The 19872-nt window shown below is 48.8% G+C and overlaps 1 protein-coding gene across 1 annotated transcript; it reads left to right on the plus strand.

Moving 5' to 3' along the window:
- Positions 1–4857: 4857 nt before the first annotated feature.
- On the plus strand, positions 4858–18119 carry LOC128831589 (lymphocyte antigen 6E-like). Its single transcript, XM_054018146.1, has 4 exons — positions 4858–5109; positions 5192–5324; positions 14861–14980; positions 17212–18119. The coding sequence occupies exons 2-4, from the start codon at positions 5273–5275 to the stop codon at positions 17415–17417; spliced, it is 378 nt and encodes a 125-aa protein (XP_053874121.1). The 5' UTR covers positions 4858–5109; positions 5192–5272; the 3' UTR covers positions 17418–18119.
- The last annotated feature ends 1753 nt before the right edge of the window (positions 18120–19872 follow it).

The following is a 19872-nucleotide window of genomic DNA, read 5'->3' on the forward strand; positions in this document are numbered from 1 at the left end:
CTGCTTCAGTGAACTATATTGCGTTGGACCAATCTCCTTTGCCCATGCTCAATGCGACTGACTGGCAGGAAGCCCAGCTGCAAGATATTGACATTCGTGATACACTACTTGCCAAAAGGGAGGGGCGAAGCCCAGCTGTGGTTGTCCCACCTAACCCGGAGGGTAAACTACTATTGAGAGAATGGACCAAACTAAAACTGATTCAGGGAGTGCTACACCGAGTGACCACAGACCCTTTACAAAAGCAACGAGCACAGCTAGTGCTGCCAAAAGAGTACAGAGCCCTGGCCATGAGGGCCCTGCATGATGACTTTGGACATTTAGGGATGGAGAGGACCCTGGAACTTATTCGTAGTAGGTTCTATTGGCCTCGGATGGCTGAAGATGTTCGCAGGAAATGTGAGACCTGCGCTCGATGTGTTCAAAGGAAAACTCTGCCCACGAGGGCTGCATATCTGAAGAACATCACCAGCAACAAACCTCTGGAGCTGGTATGCATTGACTTCTTGTCTTTAGAAGTAGACAAGAGGAATATTGGGAACATTCTAGTAGTGACTGACCATTATACGCGATATGCGCAGGCATATCCCACACGTGATCAGAGGGCCACCACTGTTGCTCGAGTACTGTGGGAGAAATATTTCTCAGTTTATGGATTTCCAGCCCGGATACACTCGGATCAGGGGCGGGACTTTGAGAGTCATCTTCTGAAGGAGGTGCTGAGGATAGCGGGAATTAAAAAGTCTAGGACAACGCCTTATCACCCACAAGGTGATCCTCAGCCAGAGAGGTTCAACCGAACCCTATTAGATATGTTGGGGACTTTGCGGCCAGAGCAGAAGGCAACCTGGAGCCAACATGTCGCATTTCTGGTGCACGCCTACAATGCCACAAAGAATGATGCTACAGGAGTCACCCCATATTTCTTAATGTTTGGACGAGAACCAAGATTACCCATAGACCTGTGCTTTGGTGTATCAGAGGATGGAGATAGCCATGAAACTCATCAGCAATATGTATCCCGACTAAGAGAAAAGCTGCGGGATGCTTATCACTTAGCTACATCTGCTGCTCGGAAGAACGCAGACCGCAACAAACAGCGATATGATGCTAGGGTACGTTTACAAGAGCTCCAGCCGGGGGACAGAGTCCTGCTGCGAAATTTGGGTATTGCTGGCAAACACAAGATAGCTGACAGGTGGAAGGCAATACCTTATTTGGTGATGGAAAAGCTAGGAGACCTGCCGGTCTACAAGATTAAACCTGAAGAGGGTCCAGGGCAGATAAAGACAGTGCATAGAAACCTTTTGCTCCCTGTGGGAGAACTGGTAGACACCCCGTATGAGATGGGCCACAACAGGGCAACCGGGCGGAACGAAGGTGCTGGACCAAAGCTGCCCTCCAACGTGGACAGCCAGCCCCCTGCAGCTAAACTACCCCTATACAGCACATGCGAGAGTGAGTCTGAGGAGGAAGACACAGCCATGGTGTATCCTGGGATGGAGACAAGATTTCAGTCTCGATCAGCATCAAAAGAGAGCTCCTCCTCTTCCGCCCTAAATCCCATGGCAGAAGTATTTAGGCCCATTCCTGACACCCCTGGACCACTGGTGGGACTCCCATGTGATGACACACACAGGTTATTGGACAGTGAAGACATACAGGTGGAGGATGTCCTGGGCACCTTGGACCCTCCATTGTTAGAACTAGAACTGCAGGGGCCTATGCCAGTAGCCAAGGGGCCCTCAAAGGAAACCTCCCCAACTGTTGTTCAAGAGGCTGTCCCCTCTACCACGACAACAGAGATTCTCAATAGACGAGACAGGGTAATAAGGCCAGTAAAACGGTTGACTTATGATGCACCTGGGGTGACTAGTGAGGAACCAATATGTTTAGCACACAGGCTTGTGGAAGCTAATGTGGGCTATCTAAGGCCCTTTGGAGGGAACCTGTGAGTTGTTATAATAGGGAGTGTGATTTGTCGGGACGACAAATTTTTGGCTGGGGGGAGGATGTAAGCAGAGTCAGGATGAGCTCTACCCTGACATCTGGTGGTGAATTATGGCGAGTGTGGAAAAGAACTCCAGGGGCTGATCTTGTTTGCATAGGCACACCCACTCGCCTGGCATGAAACAACAGCAACTCAAAGTGGTTACTTTGGCTGGTGTGGGATCCCCAGTTTCTTTGTTATTGGGGCAGGAAGAATAAAGTTTTGTTACCCTGATTCTGTGAATCAAGGGCAGTGAACCTGTTGTATGACAGAAGGACTGAGTGAGTCCATCACCATTACCTAAGTAGCACTTGCTTGACAAGGGGCATGGGTTACAAAACCCAGTGAAAGGAGAGAGGATGGGGACAGGTATTTGTACCTGATGGTATGGCCCTCTCCCCGAGGGGTTGAAACACCAATTGCACTACCTCCTCTCTCCACTGTTGAATGTCAGAGCTAACTTTGATTCCATTAGAAGTCTAATTACAGACTGCTGAGCTGAATTCACTGTGGGCCAATGGTGCACTAGCACTGGGGCTCCCCTACTATGAGCTGAAATCACAAAAGAGCTGAGATCACTGAGGCTGTGTTAACTAGTGGGGGAGCCTGAAGCTATATTGCTAAGCGACTGGCAAAGCAGCTAGCAGAGTGGAGCCTCACGGGGACGGTTGGAGCGGAGCTGAGCGACTCACAGGTCGGTGAGCAGGGAGGAGCGGCTGGAGAAGCAGTGAGCAGAGCAGAGCCTTGTAGGAGCGGCCCAAGGGACGGCTAAAGTGGAGCAGAGCTGAGTGGCTCACAGGTCGGTGAGCAGAGCGGAGCAGCTGCCAGAGCAGTTCGTGGACGGCGGGAGCGGCTCATGGGACAGCTGGTGGAGTGGAGCGGCTCGTGGAGAAGGCTGTGGCGGAACCCCACGGAGAGGCAGCCGGTCGGCCTTGGATCACGTAAGGTGCCCCTTAACACCCTGCGTGCCCCCCCCCCCCCCCGCTTGAACTCTGGGGCTGCACTGACCAGGGACAGAGACTTTGGGAGGTTGTTGGACTTTGGGGACTTTGGTGATCCTTGGGTTGCTGGACCCAAGAGACTTTGGGGGGTTGTTGGACTTTGGGGACTTTGGCGATCCTTGGGTTGCTGGTTTCAAGAACCAAAAGGGAAAGGACACAGCCCAATTTGCTGGGGTGAGTTTTTGCTCATGAAGCCTGTTTGTGGTGTTTTTCCAATTTAACGCTGATGTCGTTTACCTCATGTTATTAAACATTTTCTGTTACACTCAGACTCTGTGCTTGCGAGAGGGGAAGTATTGCCTCTTAGAGGCGCCCAGGGGGTGGTATATAATTGTCCCAGGTCACTGGGTGGGGGCTCGAGCCGGTTTTGCACTGTGTTATTGAAACGGAACCCCTAGATACAGAACCCGGCCCTTGTTGCTGCCAACTTAGATGGGCAGAAGGGTTACACCTGTAAGCCCCACACTGACCGGCCCCCGTCTGCAATGCCCAGCACACACCTAGCTCTGCAGACAGTTCTTTGCATCCCGCTTCTCCGCAGGTCCTGGTTAGCCATGCGGCTACTGCCTCCCAAAAGTGCCCCATCATTTTCTACTCAGGGTCCTTCCTCCTACCTGCCCCGGGGAAAGGGAAGTGCCGTGGGGAAGGGACTGAGGGGAGTTGTAGTCCCCTGGCTTAGCAGGTTCATCACACCTAACTTTTGTGTGCTTGACTCTGCAAACTAAATAAAGGAAATGTCACAGGAACCCATTTTCATGGACAAGCCTTAGGCAACAGAAATACAGAGGCCAGTACCACTGGCCCCGATAATTCAGCACTAAATAATAATAAATGATGAGAGAATTGTGGAAACCTCATATTCTGGGACATTTTAATCCAGACTGGAGAAAGCCGAGGGAAGTATGCCGTGTCTTGGGAAGGAAATGGGTTTAAATGAGGGGTTCTCGCCCGGGCTGGGGTTTGACAATATCAGAATGTTCTGCGGGAGCATGTCGATTTGGCCGAAACTTCTGAGAGAAACCGGCCTGACTTCCTGCCAGCTCACCCCCCAGCTCATCAGCAGCACGCCTGGAGGGAAGTGTGGGAACTGGGATTCCCCAAATCCCCAGGCAGCCATCTCCCCAGACTGCCTGCTCCCCTGTCCCCCAGGCAGCTGGCTGGCTCCATGGTTCACCTGACTCCCTACCTGGTGGGCTGCCCCACTCCCTGGAGCCCCATGCTAGCTGGCTCCCCGTATGCTGCCTAGGGACTGCCAGGCTGCCTGACTCTCCTCACAGCTGACACCCCAGACAACCAGCTTCCTGGTCTGCCCAACAATTCCCACCTGCTCCTTGGAACAACGTGCTGCCTGTCTTCCCATCCGCCTGCCTGGCAGGCTGCCCCAGTCCTTGAGCTCCCCAATTCCCAGTGCTGCCTGCCTCCCCCTCTGCGGGGCCGCCCCGCTCCTTGGTGGCTTGGGCTGCACAGCCAATGGGGAGTCGGGCAGCTGGAGGCATCAAGGAGCCAGGGCAGCGAGGCAGCGTGCCAGGCCGGGAGGTAGGCGGCCTGGGGTGCTGGGAGATCAGGGTGCTGAAGAGCGCGCTAGCCAGGCATTCTGGGAACTTGTCTTGTGTTTTAAAAACCATTTTTAAAAGTCTGAAACACGTTTGACTTTTCAGTCCCTCCCCGCCACCCCTATGAGGTTTTAACTTTTCATCCGGATTGGGGACAGAAAGATTTATCGCCAGCTGGAACTTTTTCACAGGCTGGAGCTTCTCTGTCCTGGCCAGCTCCACTGGTGACCCCCCTCCCTCTCTCTGCGCCTAGAAGGCAGGGAGCAGGGTCCCCACCCTCTTTGCTGCTGGAACCCGGTATGGAAAAGGTTAAGAATCACTGGATTAGACACTAAAGTAGGGATTTTCCACCATGGTGTCTGGCTTATGCAGTGTATTAACCATCTCCTTGTGCAAAAGCGTTTGGCACAGGAATGCTTTAGTCCTGCTTCTCCTCCTCCCTCCAGACTGCAGCGGGGAAATGAAACCAAACACAAAGACATTTCCTGGAGCACTGGATTCCGTTCAGACTCTGAGCCTGGTTGCCTCTGGGCTGCTCTTGAACTAAGAAAAAAAAGACAACCACGTGAGCAAACTCCCCTGCCCAGCCATCAGTTTCCTGTCCCCTCCCCACTAACTCACGGTCTTTGCATGCGCTGCCTTCACAGGTAAACACCAAGATCCTCATTTATAACCAGCCCCCCAAGAAGCAGCTGCCTTTCTGCCCAGGCTGTGACGGCAGGCCGAAGATGAAGGCTTTTCTTCTCACCCTGCTGGTGGCGGTTCTGTGTGTGGAGCAAGGTGAGATGCTGCTAATGATTCCTCTGTGCCTGAGAGAGAGCAGGGAAACAGCTAGAAATGGGGTGGGGGGGATGGGGGGGGCAGAGGGGGATTTTTGCAGCGCCATTGGCAAAGATTCTACCTTGAAGTGGGAGCTGGCACTTCTGCAAACCTCCCTTTGCAGCCAGCTGCTCGGTAGTGCGAAGCAATGGCTGGTGCTCTGGGTGCAAGAGGGAGCACGGTTCTGTGGAGCTGAGCTCCTTCCAACAGCAGCATGTCTTGAGAGGGCTAGAGGGAGATGGGGGAAGGGGGTGACTAGCCCTAGAGATCTGTCTAGTCATCTCTTAAAGAAATCTTTTAGACGGTTATCCTCTGAGCCAGGCTCTTTTACTCAGGGCGATCAGGGCTCCTCAGCATTGCTTTCTTGCAACCATAACTTTGCAAGTTCTTCTGCTGTAATCAGCTAAAAACATAAGGGTCTGATTGATCCCAGATACAGTGGAGTAAATCAGGAGTCACTGCACTGAATTCAGTTAAGCTGGCGCAGTGGAGCATCGGCACAAGTGAGATCAGACTCAGGCCCTGCGTTCTTACAATGCTGCAGTGGAATCCCAGTAATACTGGACGGGGGGTCACAGCTGTAGGTTCTGGTGGGAAGAGCCACTGGTTGATTCTTAATGGAGGATAATTTTACTCCTCCAACTCTTCCTGATTCATCTGGTTTTACAAATAAGGAGGTCTGGGGCAGTTTGATACTTGGATGGGAGACCTCCAGGGATAAAAGATGTTTGTGGAAGAAGTTTTTATTTATTTATTTATTTTGCCACTAAACCTAGGAAGAACCGGCTCAGTTATTAACCAATGAATGTTCACTTGTTCGAAGATTTCCCCATTTATAGTCTCCCAGATGCTCTTGTTTTTTGATCATTCATACAAATGTATTAACCCCCTCTCTTACTGTTTACTCACATTAACACACATAAATAAATCACCCCAAGACCTGCACCAGGTGCCAGGATAAACTACAGCCTGAGCCCAAGGAAACTGACCAGCTCCAGCCACCTGGGTTTCTGGCTCAGAAATCAAGAACACTTCCAAATCTATGGGGTCCATAGTGAGAAACAACTAGTTGGTTTCTCACTGCTCTTAAGATGATCTTAGCTGCCCCCTCTAGATACTCACTCCGGATCCCACACCACAGTGTCTAAGCCCATCGTGATGTCAACCAAGTGGACACAGAGAGTGTGTTATTTTCCCAGTCCCAGTCTGCATGTGATCAAATTAAGCCCAGAGCATGAGAGAAATCTGCCGGCCTCTGTGCCTGGACAGTAGACACCCTTCACCAGGCAAATGAGGTTATTGCAGGTAGCTGTGTCCCCAGAGCAACAGGAATATTCTTTTTGCCATGCAAGGAGCCTCTCCTGAGGAACTCCCTTTGCTTTAGCTGGCTACTCACTAACCTGCCGTGAAGACACAATGTGGTGTTTAAGTGCCAAGTACTGGGCTGTTGAAGGAGAGCAGTGGCTGCGCAGAGAACACAGACAGAGCTGGCGTGGGCAGTAACGGCTTGATCCAAAGCCCAGCGATGTCAGCGGGAGTCTTTCCACTGAGTTCATTTGGCATTGGGTCGGGGTTTGAAAGCCTTGGCCGAGCTCTGCTCTTTGCAAGGTCAGATTGCACAGGTCTTATCTGAGACATTTCATTAGGGCTGTGTTGTATCTCACGAGTTCTTCAGCATCTCCAGTCGTTGAGCACCGAAAGCTTCTTCCCCTGGCAAATTGTCCCATTATCAGATTGGTGGCAATTGGTTTTTCCTCTTGCATTGCTTAGGTTCTTTGTTCTGTAGCTTCAGTCACTGACTCCTTAAATAATTCCTCCCTCTTCATTACGTTTTCTATTTTTAGACATTTTTCATGAGTCCGTTGTTTCTGTTTTTCCTCTGTAATGGACTTATTAGTACTGGCATTTGACTTGGTGCCGTGTGACATTTTGATGTAAAACTAAAATGATAGAACATTAGCCTGGCACACATTGACTACGGCCACGTCTACCCTAGCGTGCTTACAGCGTCACAGCTCTACCGATGCCGCTGCACCTCTGTAAGATCTCTCCTGTAGCTGCTGTCTGCCGACCGGATAGAGCTCTCCCCTTGACAGAATTAAACCACCCACAATGAGTGGTTGTAGCTGTGTGGGTGGGTGAGTGACATAGCGCTGTCCACAGTTAGATCAGTGTAACTTATGTCACTCAGGATGTGTTTTTTCATATCCCTGAGCAGCATAAATTTTGCTGACATAAGTGGTAGTGTAGACCTGGCCTAAAAGCTGGCTCACTGATAGGTGTCACAATGTAATTATCAATGGGCAATTGTCAATGAGTGGGTGTGTCTCCAGTGGGGTCCTGCAGGAATCAGTTCTTGGCCCTACGCTATTTAACATTTTTGTCAATGACCTGGAAGAAAACAACATCATCACTGATACCGGGGAAATGAGTCGGAAACAAGAGGGAGTGTGGGCTATATTGGCAGAGAGAAAGGAGAGTCAGGAAAAAACTGGGAGGGAAGATCAAACCAGTATCTTAGATGCCTATATACAAATGCGAGAAGTATGGGGAATAAGCAGGAAGAACTGGAAGTGCTAATAAATAAATACAACTATGACATTGTTGGCATCACTGAAACTTGGTGGGATAATACACATGATTGGAATGTTGGTGTGGATGGGTACAGCTTGCTCAGGAAGGATAGACAGGGGAAAAAGGGAGGAGGTGTTGCCTTATATATTAAAAATGGACACACTTGGACTGAGGTAGAGATGGACATAGGAGACGGAAGTGTTGAGAGTCTCTGGGTTAGGCTTAAAGGGGCAAAAAACAAGGGAGATGTCATGCTAGGCGTCTACTACAGGCCACCTAACCAGGTGGAAGAGGTGGATGAGGCTTTTTTCAAGCAACTAACAAAATCATCCAAAGCCCAAGATTTGGTGGTGATGGGGGACTTCAACTATCCAGATATATGTTGGGAAAATAACACAGCGGGGAACAGACTATCCAACAAATTCTTGGACTGCATTGGAGACAACTTTTTATTTCAGAAGGTTGAAAAAGCTACTAGGGGGGAAGCTGTTCTAGACTTGATTTTAACAAATAGGGAGGAACTCGTTGAGAATGTGAAAGTAGAAGGCAGCCTGGGTGAAAGTGATCATGAAATCATAGACTTTGCAATTCTAAGGAAGGGTAGAAGGGAGAACAGCAAAATAGAGACAATGGATTTCAGGAAGGCAGATTTTGGGAAGCTCAGAGAGCTGATAGGTAAGGTCCCATGGGAATCAAGACTGAGGGGAAAAACAACTGAGGAGAGTTGGCAGTTTTTCAAAGGGACACTATTAAGGGCCCAAAAGCAAGCTATTCCGCTGGTTAGGAAAGATAGAAAATGTGGCAAAAGACCACCTTGGCTTAACCACGAGATCTTGCACGATCTAAAAAATAAAAAGGAGTCATATAAAAAATGGAAACTAGGACAGATTACAAAGGATGAATATAGGCAAACAACACAGGAATGCAGGGGCAAGATTAGAAAGGCAAAGGCACAAAATGAGCTCAAACTAGCTACGGGAATAAAAGGAAACAAGAAGACTTTTTATCAATACATTAGAAGCAAGAGGAAGACCAAAGACAGGGTAGGCCCACTGCTTAGTGAAGAGGGAGAAACAGTAACAGGAAACTTGGAAATGGCAGAGATGCTTAATGACTTCTTTGTTTCGGTCTTCACCGAGAAGTCTGAAGGAATGCCTAACATAGTGAATGCTAATGGGAAGGGGGTAGGTTTAGCGGATAAAATAAAAAAAGAACAAGTTAAACATCACTTAGAAAAGTTAGATGCCTGCAAGTCACCCGGGCCTGATGAAATGCATCCTAGAATACTCAAGGAGCTAATAGAGGAGGTATCTGAGCCTCTAGCTATTATCTTTGGAAAGTCATGGGAGACGGGAGAGATTCCAGAAGACTGGAAAAGGGCAAATATAGTGCCCATCTATAAAAAGGGAAATAAAAACAACCCAGGTAACTACAGACCAGTTAGTTTAACTTCTGTGCCAGGGAAGATAATGGAGCAAGTAATTAAGGAAATCGTCTGCCAACACTTGGAAGGTGGTAAGGTGATAGGGAATAGCCAGCATGGATTTGTGAAGAACAAATCATGTCAAACCAATCTGATAGCTTTCTTTGATAGGATAACGAGCCTTGTGGATAAGGGTGAAGCGGTGGATGTGGTATACCTAGACTTTAGTAAGGCATTTGATACGGTCTCGCATGATATTCTTATCGATAAACTAGGCAAATACAAATTAGATGGGGCTACTATAAGGTGGGTGCATAACTGGCTGGATAATCGTACTCAGAGAGTTGTTATTAATGGTTCCCAATCCTGCTGGAAAGGCGTAACGAGTGGGGTACCGCAGGGGTCTGTTTTGGGACCGGCTCTGTTCAATATCTTCATCAACGACTTAGATATTGGCATAGAAAGTACGCTTATTAAGTTTGCGGATGATACCAAACTGGGAGGGATTGCAACTACTTTGGAGGACAGGGTCATAATTCAAAATGATCTGGACAAATTGGAGAAATGGTCTGAGTTAAACAGGATGAAGTTTAACAAAGACAAATGCAAAGTGCTCCACTTAGGAAGGAAAAATCAATTTCACACATACAGAATGGGAAAAGACTGTCTAGGAAGGAGTACGGCAGAAAGGGATCTAGGGGTTATAGTGGACCACAAGCTAAATATGAGTCAACAGTGTGATGCTGTTGCAAAAAAAGCAAACATGATTCTGGGATGCATTAACAGGTGTGTTGTGAGCAAGACACGAGAAGTCATTCTTCCGCTCTACTCTGCTCTGGTTAGGCCTCAGCTGGAGTATTGTGTCCAGTTCTGGGCGCCGCATTTTAAAAAAGATGTGGAGAAACTGGAAAGGGTCCAAAGAAGAGCAACAAGAATGATTAAAGGTCTTGAGAACATGACCTATGAAGGAAGGCTGAAAGAATTGGGTTTGTTTAGTTTGGAAAAGAGAAGACTGAGAGGGGACATGATAGCAGTTTTCAGGTATATAAAAGGGTGTCATGAGGAGGAGGGAGAGAACTTGTTCACCTTAGCCTCTAAGGATAGAACCAGAAACAATGGGTTTAAACTGCAGCAAGGGAGGTCTAGATTGGACATTAGGAAAAAGTTCCTAACTGTCAGGGTGGTTAAACACTGGAACAAATTGCCTAGGGAGGTTGTGGAATCTCCGTCTCTGGAGATATTTAAGAGTAGGTTAGATAAATGTCTATTAGGGATGGTCTAGGCAGTATTTGGTCCTGCCATGCGGGCAGGGGACTGGACTCGATGACCTCTCGAGGTCCCTTCCAGTCCTAGAATCTATGAATCTATGAATCTATGAATCTATGATAAACTTAGAGGTGACAGAAAAACTAGGGGAGTGGTAAATAACGAAGAGCTCAGGTCACTGATAGAGAGCAATCTGGATCGCTTGGTAAGCTGGGTGCAAGCAAACAATACGCATTTTAATACGGCTAAATGTAAAGGGACATCTAGGGACAAAGAATGTCGGCCATATTTACTGGAGGGGGGGACTCTACCCTGGGAAGCAGTGACTGAAAAAAACTTTGGGGGGCCATGGGGGATAATCTGCTGAACATGAGCTCCCAGTGTGACTCTGTAGCCAAAAGGGCTAATGTGATTCTTGGATGTATAACGGGAATTTTGAGTAGGAGTACAGAGGTTATTTTCCCTCTATATTTGGCACTGGTGCCACCGCTGCTGGAATCCTGTGTCCAGTTCCAATGTCCACAGTTCAAGAAGAATGTTGGTAAATTGCAGAGAGTTCAGAGAAGAGCCATGAGAATGTTTAGGATTAGAAAACCTGCCTTATAGCAGTAGACTCAAGGACCTCAATGTATTTAGCGTAACAAAGGGAAGGTTAAGGGGTGATTTGATCACAGTCTGTAAGAGCCTAAGCAGAGAACAAATACTCAATAATAGGCTATTCAAACTTCAAAAGAAACCGAAAACTAGATCCATTGTCTGGAAGTTGAAGCAGGACAAATTCAGACTGGAAATAAAGACATAAATTTGTAACAGTGAGGATCATTAACCATTGGAACAATTTACCAAGGGTCATGGTGGAGTCTCCATCACTGGCAAATTTTAAATCAAAATTGGCTGTTTTTCTAAAAGCTCTTCTTTAGGAATTGTTCTGGGGGCAGTTCTCTGGCCTGTGTTTTATAGGAGATCAGCCGAGATGTTGACAATGATCTTATGAATCTGTGACTCTAGTACAGACATGGTTTATTGTACGTATTACAGGAGGAGGCAGAAGCACAGTTATGATTCAGGGCCCATTTTGCCAGCTTACAAGCACATTAAAAAACAGTCCCTGCCCTGGAGAGTTTACAGTCTAAAGTGAGACTCAGTGTAATAAGCGGGTTGAACAGACGATTGTATGGGGTTGGGTTAGGGTTGCTGTGTTAGGAACGCAGATTAGCCACGGAGCAATTGGACAGTTTCAAATCAAGGACATTTTAAAAATGCACTATAAATATATCAGAAATATTAGAAGATCAGTAATTGCTATGGGCAGAAACACGACAACGTTGTAAATTGCACCTAGCTACTCAACATTGTTGCTGACACAGAGTGCCCGAGGACAGCAACAGCGGGGTCCGTTGCCCAGTGTGCGTCATGCCAATAAACACACCAGGTGGAGAAGCAATCAAAGTTTATTTGGGATCCCAAAGCGGTGTTAGGAGACTGGCAAGTCTCAGATCAAGCACACTGAGACAAACAGTTTTCCCTTTTTATACATTTTACAGCTAGGCTTTTCTCTTCACCCACCCCCCTCCCTTTACCCTTCCTTTCTCCTATAATAGTTTATTTTAAGCAGGTAGCAAGCAATTACATTTCACAGCTAAATTCCTCCCTCTTCCCCCCCACCCCCTTCCCTGGTAATAGTTACTAAGCAAATAGCAATTACATTTAAGCAGTTACGTCATCTTGGCGGCTATAAGTCCAGCTCATTAGTAACACTTCTTTAAACCGTTATCTTGTCTTTTTCCCTTTGATTTGTTATTTTGCCTTTCAGCCAGAAGTATGCAGGCCTCATTATTACCGCTTGGTACCGGTGTGAGCGGGGGGTTGCAAGTGATAACTGGCTGCTTAAACATTCCATTTTGCACCTGGCTTTTGAGGTCGATTAGAGTTTAAACATGGAAGGAGTTTGGTTCATTTAGGCCTAGTGCAGGAAGGCTTCATTGACACTTGTGGTTTTCCACCCTCCCGAGTTACCTAGGGTTATGCCTAGTGACACCAACAACATGAATATTTGGAATTATGATAAAGAATTCATTTTCACTCCTCTTTAACCGTGTTTGCCAGTGTAGTGCTGGGAGAGGGAGTGGTGCTGGATTTTATCCTGGTTCACACATCCTCAGAATTGTTTAAATGTGATCATAAAATGGTTATTAGTGAGAGGAAGGATGATCCGGTTGATCGGGCCCTAGAGTAGGACTTGGGAGACACAGGTTTAAATTCCTGTTCTGCTACAAACTTCCTGCATGTCCTTGGGTAAGTTACTTAGCCTCGCTGTGGCTCAGTTTCCCCATATATAAAAACAGGGATGTTGTGAGGGTAAATACGTTAAAGATTCTGAGGTGCTCAGATGCTATGGTGTGTGTGGGGGGCTGTATAAGAACCCCTGTTAAGAGCTAGATTAGTGGTGATGAGTAAACAGGAGTGATCCAGGTTAAATTTGTGGCACTGATGGTTAAAAATGCAAACTGAACAAAGACCATCTGCCTTAGAGTCACCGAGGGACAATCAATGTGGAATCTCTGTGATGCCATTTGTACTGACTCAGAATTGAACCATCAAATTAATTCACTGATTCATGGACTCCTCCGAGGACCGTGCCGTCTGAGGCTGTGTCAATGGGAGGCTTTTCTGTGGCTTCCTGTGGCTCTGTAATCCTGCCAGGTAGCTGCAGTTTAAACTGCTCTGCAGACTTGCTAGGAAACCAGCCCCTTCCTTCGGGATCAGGCAGTGACATTCTGACCTGACGATGCAATGCATGTAACTATATATTCTTGCTAGGAAGTGATGGGGGTGGAGCTGTTTGAAAACCAGTCTGGGCTTGTTCTAGCTGCATTCTCCAGACCTCCCACTCATGCCGTTCAATTAGTCTCTCTTAATAAAGCATCTGTTGATTTTCTGCTTTGACCCTGGATTCCTAGGAGCCCTAGTCCTGAACCAGGACTGCATTACGCCAGGTGCTGTATAAACACAGCACAAAGAGCTTACACTCTGGGTGCTCAGTAATAATAAACAGTGACCCCCAAAGTGCACGTAGCCGTTCGAGTGCACCTGGGCCAATAAGCCAATCATCGCAATGTCTGTATTCAAAAAAAGAGCATTTGACTCCCTCCCTGGCCCCACTGGAGTCATGTGAGTAAGGCACTCCCCAGTGTAACTGGAGCATTTGCTTGAAAATGCGTGTTGCATCCTCTTCTAGTGTCTGGGCCGCAGAGGATAACAGCCCACTACTGCTTCTAGTTGGAGTTATTCCTTCCCTACCAGTGGTCAAGGTCTGTGTTGTGCTGCTTAAAGGCCTGGGTTCAAACTCTGCTGGTGACCCACCGTAACCCCCAGCTCCTTTTCAGCAGTGCTTCCCCCCAGCCAGTTGTTCCCCATTGTGTTTCTGTGCCTTTGATTTTTCCTTCCGCACTGTAGTACGTTGCACTTCAGTTCATTGAATTTCACTTTGTGGATTTCAGACCAATTCTTGAATTTGTCTAGGTCATTTTGAATTCTAATCCTGCCCTTCAAAGTGCTTACTACCCCTCCCGGCTTCGCATCATTTGCAAATGCAATAAGCGTACTCTCCTCTTCATTACCCACAAAATTTGCCTTCCCAGTTTGACAGTGAACCATTGATAACAGTCTTTCAACCAGTTGTGCCACCCACCTTAGAGCACCTTTCTCTACTTTCATTATGAGAATGTCATATAGGACTGTGTCAAAACCAAGATGTATCACACCTACTGCTTTCCCCTTATCCACTCGGCTGGTAACCTTGTCAAAGAAGGAAATTAGGTTGGTTTGGCATGATTTGTTCTTGAGAAGTCCATGCTGGTTTTTCCTTATGATCCTGTGTGTAACATGCTTTTGGAAAGGAACGTGCTGAGAAAGTATTTACAAATCGGTATCACAGAGGGTGTTGGGGGAACTTTTCAGAGGCATAAATAGCAGTTGGGTGCCCAGTTGCCATTTCTGCCTTTGAAAATACCCCCCTCTGTGTTTGGGTCTAATCCTGAATCCTTAATCGATGCACAGGAAAAACTATCACTGGGTTCAATGAGAGATTGGCCTGAAATAGAGGCTGAGAACATCAGGATATGGTCCATTTTGATGCTCACTAGCAGTAGGTGACAGGGATGGGGTCTGTAGACCAGGAACAAATAACATATTCCTGCAAGCCTCTAACACAGGGTGTTTTTTCCTTTTGTAGCTCAATCACTGGTGTGCTTTACCTGTAACGATGCGTCCTCCAACTGGGGTTGTCTGGCACCAGCTACATGTCCCAGCGATGCAAACTATTGTGTGACCACGTATCTTGGTGCAGGAATTGGTAAGTTTGGGCATGATCTGTCTATTGTCTTTCCCTAGCGCTTTCCCAGACGACATGCTGCTCCTGTTCCATATGACTGGGTTTTCCTTCCTCCGTCTGCTGGAAGGATGGGGCATTGCTGATGTGGAATTGGGGAATCACTCCTTGAAACCAAATGGCAGGAGAACTTTGCTGGGACGCGCTAAGGGGGCGGGAGCCCCTGTGCTCAGTAGTGAGGTTTGCAGCCGAGTGAGTGACTGAGGAGGGCAGGGCAGGCAATGTCAGGCTTCCTCTACGCCAATTGGGGGCTCCGTATCTACCCCTCCAGCATTGGCTGAAGTCCTGAAATGAGGCTCTTTATAGCCCAGTCCTGCAGCCGCTCCCCAGCAGTGGGTGCTGCTACTGCTGAGGTGCGCGAGGGCTGGGACTGAGTTCCCACCCGCTCCTCAGCGGCTCTGCCATGGGCGTGAAAGGGAAGGAGGCTGCCTGCCCGAGTGGCTGCCGGCCTTGAACGCAGCGAGGGAGCAGTTAGAAAGGGCTCAGTGGATCCTCTGCTTCTCAGCAGTGGTTCTCAGGGAAGCAGCCTCCTCTGCTCTGCTGCATTCTTGTGGCATCGAGCCCACGCCCCTTTCCCTCCGGTTTGGTGGGGGAGAAAGATGGCTGCCTTTGTCCCTGGACAGCACGGGAGAGGACGTCTCCCGCATGTGTCCGATTGCACCCAGCAGCCATTATACTGCAAGTGTAAATGTCGTTGCCAACCTCTGCATTTTGACAGACTGTAAGTAGCTAGTTCACGGGGAGACGCACTGATATGACTTGCGATGTGGTTCAGTTAACAAAAGTAGTGCCAGCCTAGTGAGTAGTGCAGGGATATCACCCAGGGGATGAGAATGTTAGGCTCTGATAGAGGCCTCCTTACGAGAGGGGGGATCGGGCAGATGCCGGACACAGTGTTGATATATAATAATCTAAATATTTTTATTGATTACCATATAAACCCCACTCACTCCACATTCACACTCCTTTCACACTACACCGGAATCTGAAGATCGGAAGGAAATCCCGATGATCAGTCGAAATTCAGTCTGATGTCACACGCCTCTTCTTTTTCAGAGCTCTGGGTCGATGTCTGACCTCAAATTTCAGATACATCTGGCAATTATTTATAGACCAGTTTGTCATGGCATCAAACATACAGCATTTATACTAGGCCCATATGGCCTATTACGTATTACAACATATACCTCACAACAAGACCAGTTGGATTGCTGTAACTGCCTGCATAACTGACATTATGGGCCTTCCTTTCCCAGTCTGGCCTTTCGCGCCTGGGGAATCACCGAACATCTCATGCAGGGCCATCCCTCGCTATTCTAGGGCCCTACGCAGCCCCCTCGTGGGGGGAAGGGGTGGGGCCCCAGGCCTCCATGGGGGGCTGGCTTGGGGGACAGGGGAGAACCACCCCCTAGCAGTCACCGGTGAGTGCAGGCCCAGCCCTGCTGCAGTTTGAAGGGGCAGAGCAGGGGCGGGGGCTTTGGGGAAGGGATAGATTGGGGATGGGGCTAGGGCGGAGCAGGGGCTGGAGCAGCATACAGCTGCGTACTTTCCGTATGGGTAAGGACGGCCTTGATCTCATGTGCTGGTGCAAGCTTCCACTATTGGCATGTGCAAGTGAGAGAATTCACACGCTCCAATCCCAGTGCCTGGCTGGTTGTGCCTGCACAAAAGGAGGCCGGGTTGAAGCCTTTTGGGGTATATTGGTGTCTGCTGCTTAATGAGCTGTGCTGTGCCCTGACTACTACCAGCTCTTTCAAGCTCCGAGGCTCAACAGCAGGAGACAGGACCCAGTCCCCTCTGTGCTGCATCCCCGCAGCCCCCCCTGAACTCCCAAAGCCCTGTCCCAGCATGCAGTGGGCAGAGTGTGACAATCTGGAGTGGATTCGCAGGGTTCTCTGGCTGTTCCCACGTCCTGGCCAGGAATCTGAAGGGAATATTCCCAGATTGTCACTGCTAGGAGGAGACTAGTGCTGTTTTCATGGTATATAATAGCAGTAGTGACTTCTAAAGGCTGCGTATTCACTGGCAGAGCTAAGACTGTGAGGCTCTTAACTGCTGAGAAATGGCCTCCTCTTCTCAGGATTGCTTAGCTACATCGGTACAATTATCTCCTTTGCAGAGCTCAGGAGCTCCTGTCCGAACTCTGGGCAACATTTTAATCTTGAGTCTTTCTCTTGTTTCTTTTTCCTGATCAGGTGGATATTCCGGGCAGAGCATCTCCAAGGGATGTGCTTCAGTTTGCCCCAGAGGTGGGATAAACATAGGGATAGCAGCCGCCTCTGTTTCCTGCTGCAGTTCTTTCTTGTGCAACATCAGCGGGGCCAGCAGCGTGAAAGTCAGCTACTCGGTGCTGGCCATGGCGATCTTGGCCAGCTTCTTGTATATCAGGGCAGGACTGTGATCGGGCCACGAAAAAAGACCTTGATGCCCTGAAGAACCTACTCAGGCTTCTCCAATGAGACACGAAACCCCCCCTCTATGCAAAGCTATACTGGGGTTACCAATGGTGCCCTTTCTTTAAAACTCTCTCTCAGAGCCCATTAGACAATACCTGCCCTCTTGCTGTTCACAAGGAAATCCCGCTGCTGTCACTGGGTGCCCCTCTGTGCCTCTCAGCAGATCTGGATTGCTGCTCCCATGGTTTGGGTGCAGGAGGCCTGGGAAGCTCAACTGAAGCGTGCAGCCCCACTGGGGAGATGCCCGCTTGCACTCTTAACCCATCAGGAAATGGTGGATAATGTTGGCAGGGTTTCTGTTTTTATGCCTGTAGTCCCAGTTGATGGGGCTGATAAAAAAAAAGTCAGGGCTCACCAGGAAATGTTTATCCCAAACCACCTCCAAAGCGGAATACTTAAACACCCCTGCCTCTTGCTACCACAGAGACATTTCCCATGCACGTCACGCTAGGGATCAGCGCCAGACTGACTGCTGGGAAGGCATGATCCAAAACCAAACCTCAGATACATTCACCCCCGGTTGGATTCTGTTTTTTTACATTGTTTTTTTTATTCTGCTCCTTGTCTCACTTTTCTTATGTAAAATGAATGCAGTGCTCACACTGTGAGCATCACAGCTGAATAAACACCTTCCTGTTCTTGCCTGAGCCCAGATGTATTGTGTGTCTCTTTGCTTGCTGGAAAACAGGGTGTGTGAGGTGCCCTGAGCCGAAAGATCAACTCATGGGTGCAGCACAACTGCTCCTTGAGACAGTTGCTCTGTGGTTCTCAGCAGCGCTGTCTCTCTTGTCACTTTTCATCCTAACACAGACCTTTACCTCGCATACCTGCCCCCACCCCCCTCCAGGATGGGCTCTGAGGAATGAACACTTGAGTTGATTATTCACATCTTCTTCCCAGCTGTGGTAGCTGTAACTCTTACCACAGACCAGATGCTGCCTTGTATTGTTTTACTCCCTAAAAGCTCTTTCAGATTCAGTCCCTATGACTGAGGCTGGACAGGATGAAGTGTGAGTCTGGTCTACCATAGACGTGTCATATGGGACTGGAGCAAACACCATGGGAGCAAAACCACTGCGGGGTCAGTCTGTACGTTAGATATTAGCGTCTCTCCGATTCCTGCCTTCCATCCTCAGTGAGTGGTGACTGCGGCTATATTTAAAAGCAGCCATAATGAGCAATCTCCTTTAACCCCTTCTCGTCATCCCAGAGTGCCCCCATGCAGGCAGGTGTGGTGTTGCAGGCGAGCCCTTACTTTGTTTTCCCCTCACCCAGGGTAGTGGCAAGTCCAAACAGCCTGTTAAATGCTAAAGAGCACCCCCTAGTGGAGGGTGTCATTTATTAACAGAAAAGCCCAGGCAGAACATCAACAAAACTTTCACCCCAACATCCTGGCGGGTGACGAGGTCATCTCAGTCCATGTCCCCCAACTGAGTCCCATGTTCTCCTCTACCCCGGGGTTCCCTTGGTGCCAGACTCTGCCTTGGGGTTGTGTTTCTTACCCCTGATGGAACAACGTCCTCTGGAGCCAGGGGGTCAGGGAAGTCCATCCATAAATCATGAGATTATGTAAACATAAGTCCATCCACTGTCATCCTTCTCCAGGGAAAGCAGTCCTCTATCTAGGAGGTGCCCGTCTCCATGAGCTCCTCTGAGAGGCTCGCTGTTCCGATAGGTCCCCAGAGAGCCCTGCTCAACCCTCTGTCTCAGATTTCTCCTGTGAACTGCCCTCCGCTCCAGAGAAGCCTCCCATCTCCCATTGGAGCTGCCCTCCAACTGCGCATGGGTAACCTTTATTAATCAGCCACCCGGGGCAGCCAATTACCCCCCGGTGGGGCCTTCATCAGGTAGTCGGGGCAGACTGGGTCCTAGTTCCCCATAAAGAGCAGCTAACCCCCTGACACCCCTTTGATCCAATTCCCCTTGCATCTTACAATGTAATGGGCCTGATCCTTCCTTGAACTAGTCAGTGTCTTCAGGATCGGGCCCTGGCTAGGAAAGGAACAAAGAAGGGATAAATGGAGGCTGGTGTCAGTCAATCTGTGCACTGCTGTCATTTCAGACTTTGGGGGTCTCGAAGTTGGCCACCGAGGCACCCCCAGAAGACAGGACATTCCCTTGGTTGCATGGGCCCACCCCCGCTGGTGTGACCCTGTCCCTGCTGCTGTGACCTCACATGCACAGGGCATGCAAGGTCATGCTGCATGGAGGACACCATTTTGCAGGGTGCGCCACCCTGCCTCCATTGGTGTGACTTCGCACACACAGTGCATGCAAGGTCATGTCACATGGAAGATGACATTTTGCAGAGTGATACCGGTGTGACCTCACAAACACGGTGTCTCTGAGGTCTCTGATGCTGGTGGGGACAGAACAGGACACTCTGCAAACAGCCTCTTC

This window comes from Malaclemys terrapin, chromosome 2, assembly GCF_027887155.1.
Source record: "Malaclemys terrapin pileata isolate rMalTer1 chromosome 2, rMalTer1.hap1, whole genome shotgun sequence".
NCBI classification, from domain to species: domain Eukaryota; kingdom Metazoa; phylum Chordata; order Testudines; family Emydidae; genus Malaclemys; species Malaclemys terrapin.

Excerpts from the sequence above, each read along its gene's own strand:
- LOC128831589 (XM_054018146.1), top strand. The coding sequence starts at position 5,273 with ATGAAGGCTTTTCTTCTCACCCTGCTGGTGGCGGTTCTGTGTGTGGAG. Across the intron at positions 5,325-14,860 it reads GGTTCTGTGTGTGGAGCAAG|CTCAATCACTGGTGTGCTTT; the intron begins GTGAGATGCTGC and ends TTCCTTTTGTAG. Across the intron at positions 14,981-17,211 it reads GTATCTTGGTGCAGGAATTG|GTGGATATTCCGGGCAGAGC; the intron begins GTAAGTTTGGGC and ends TTTCCTGATCAG.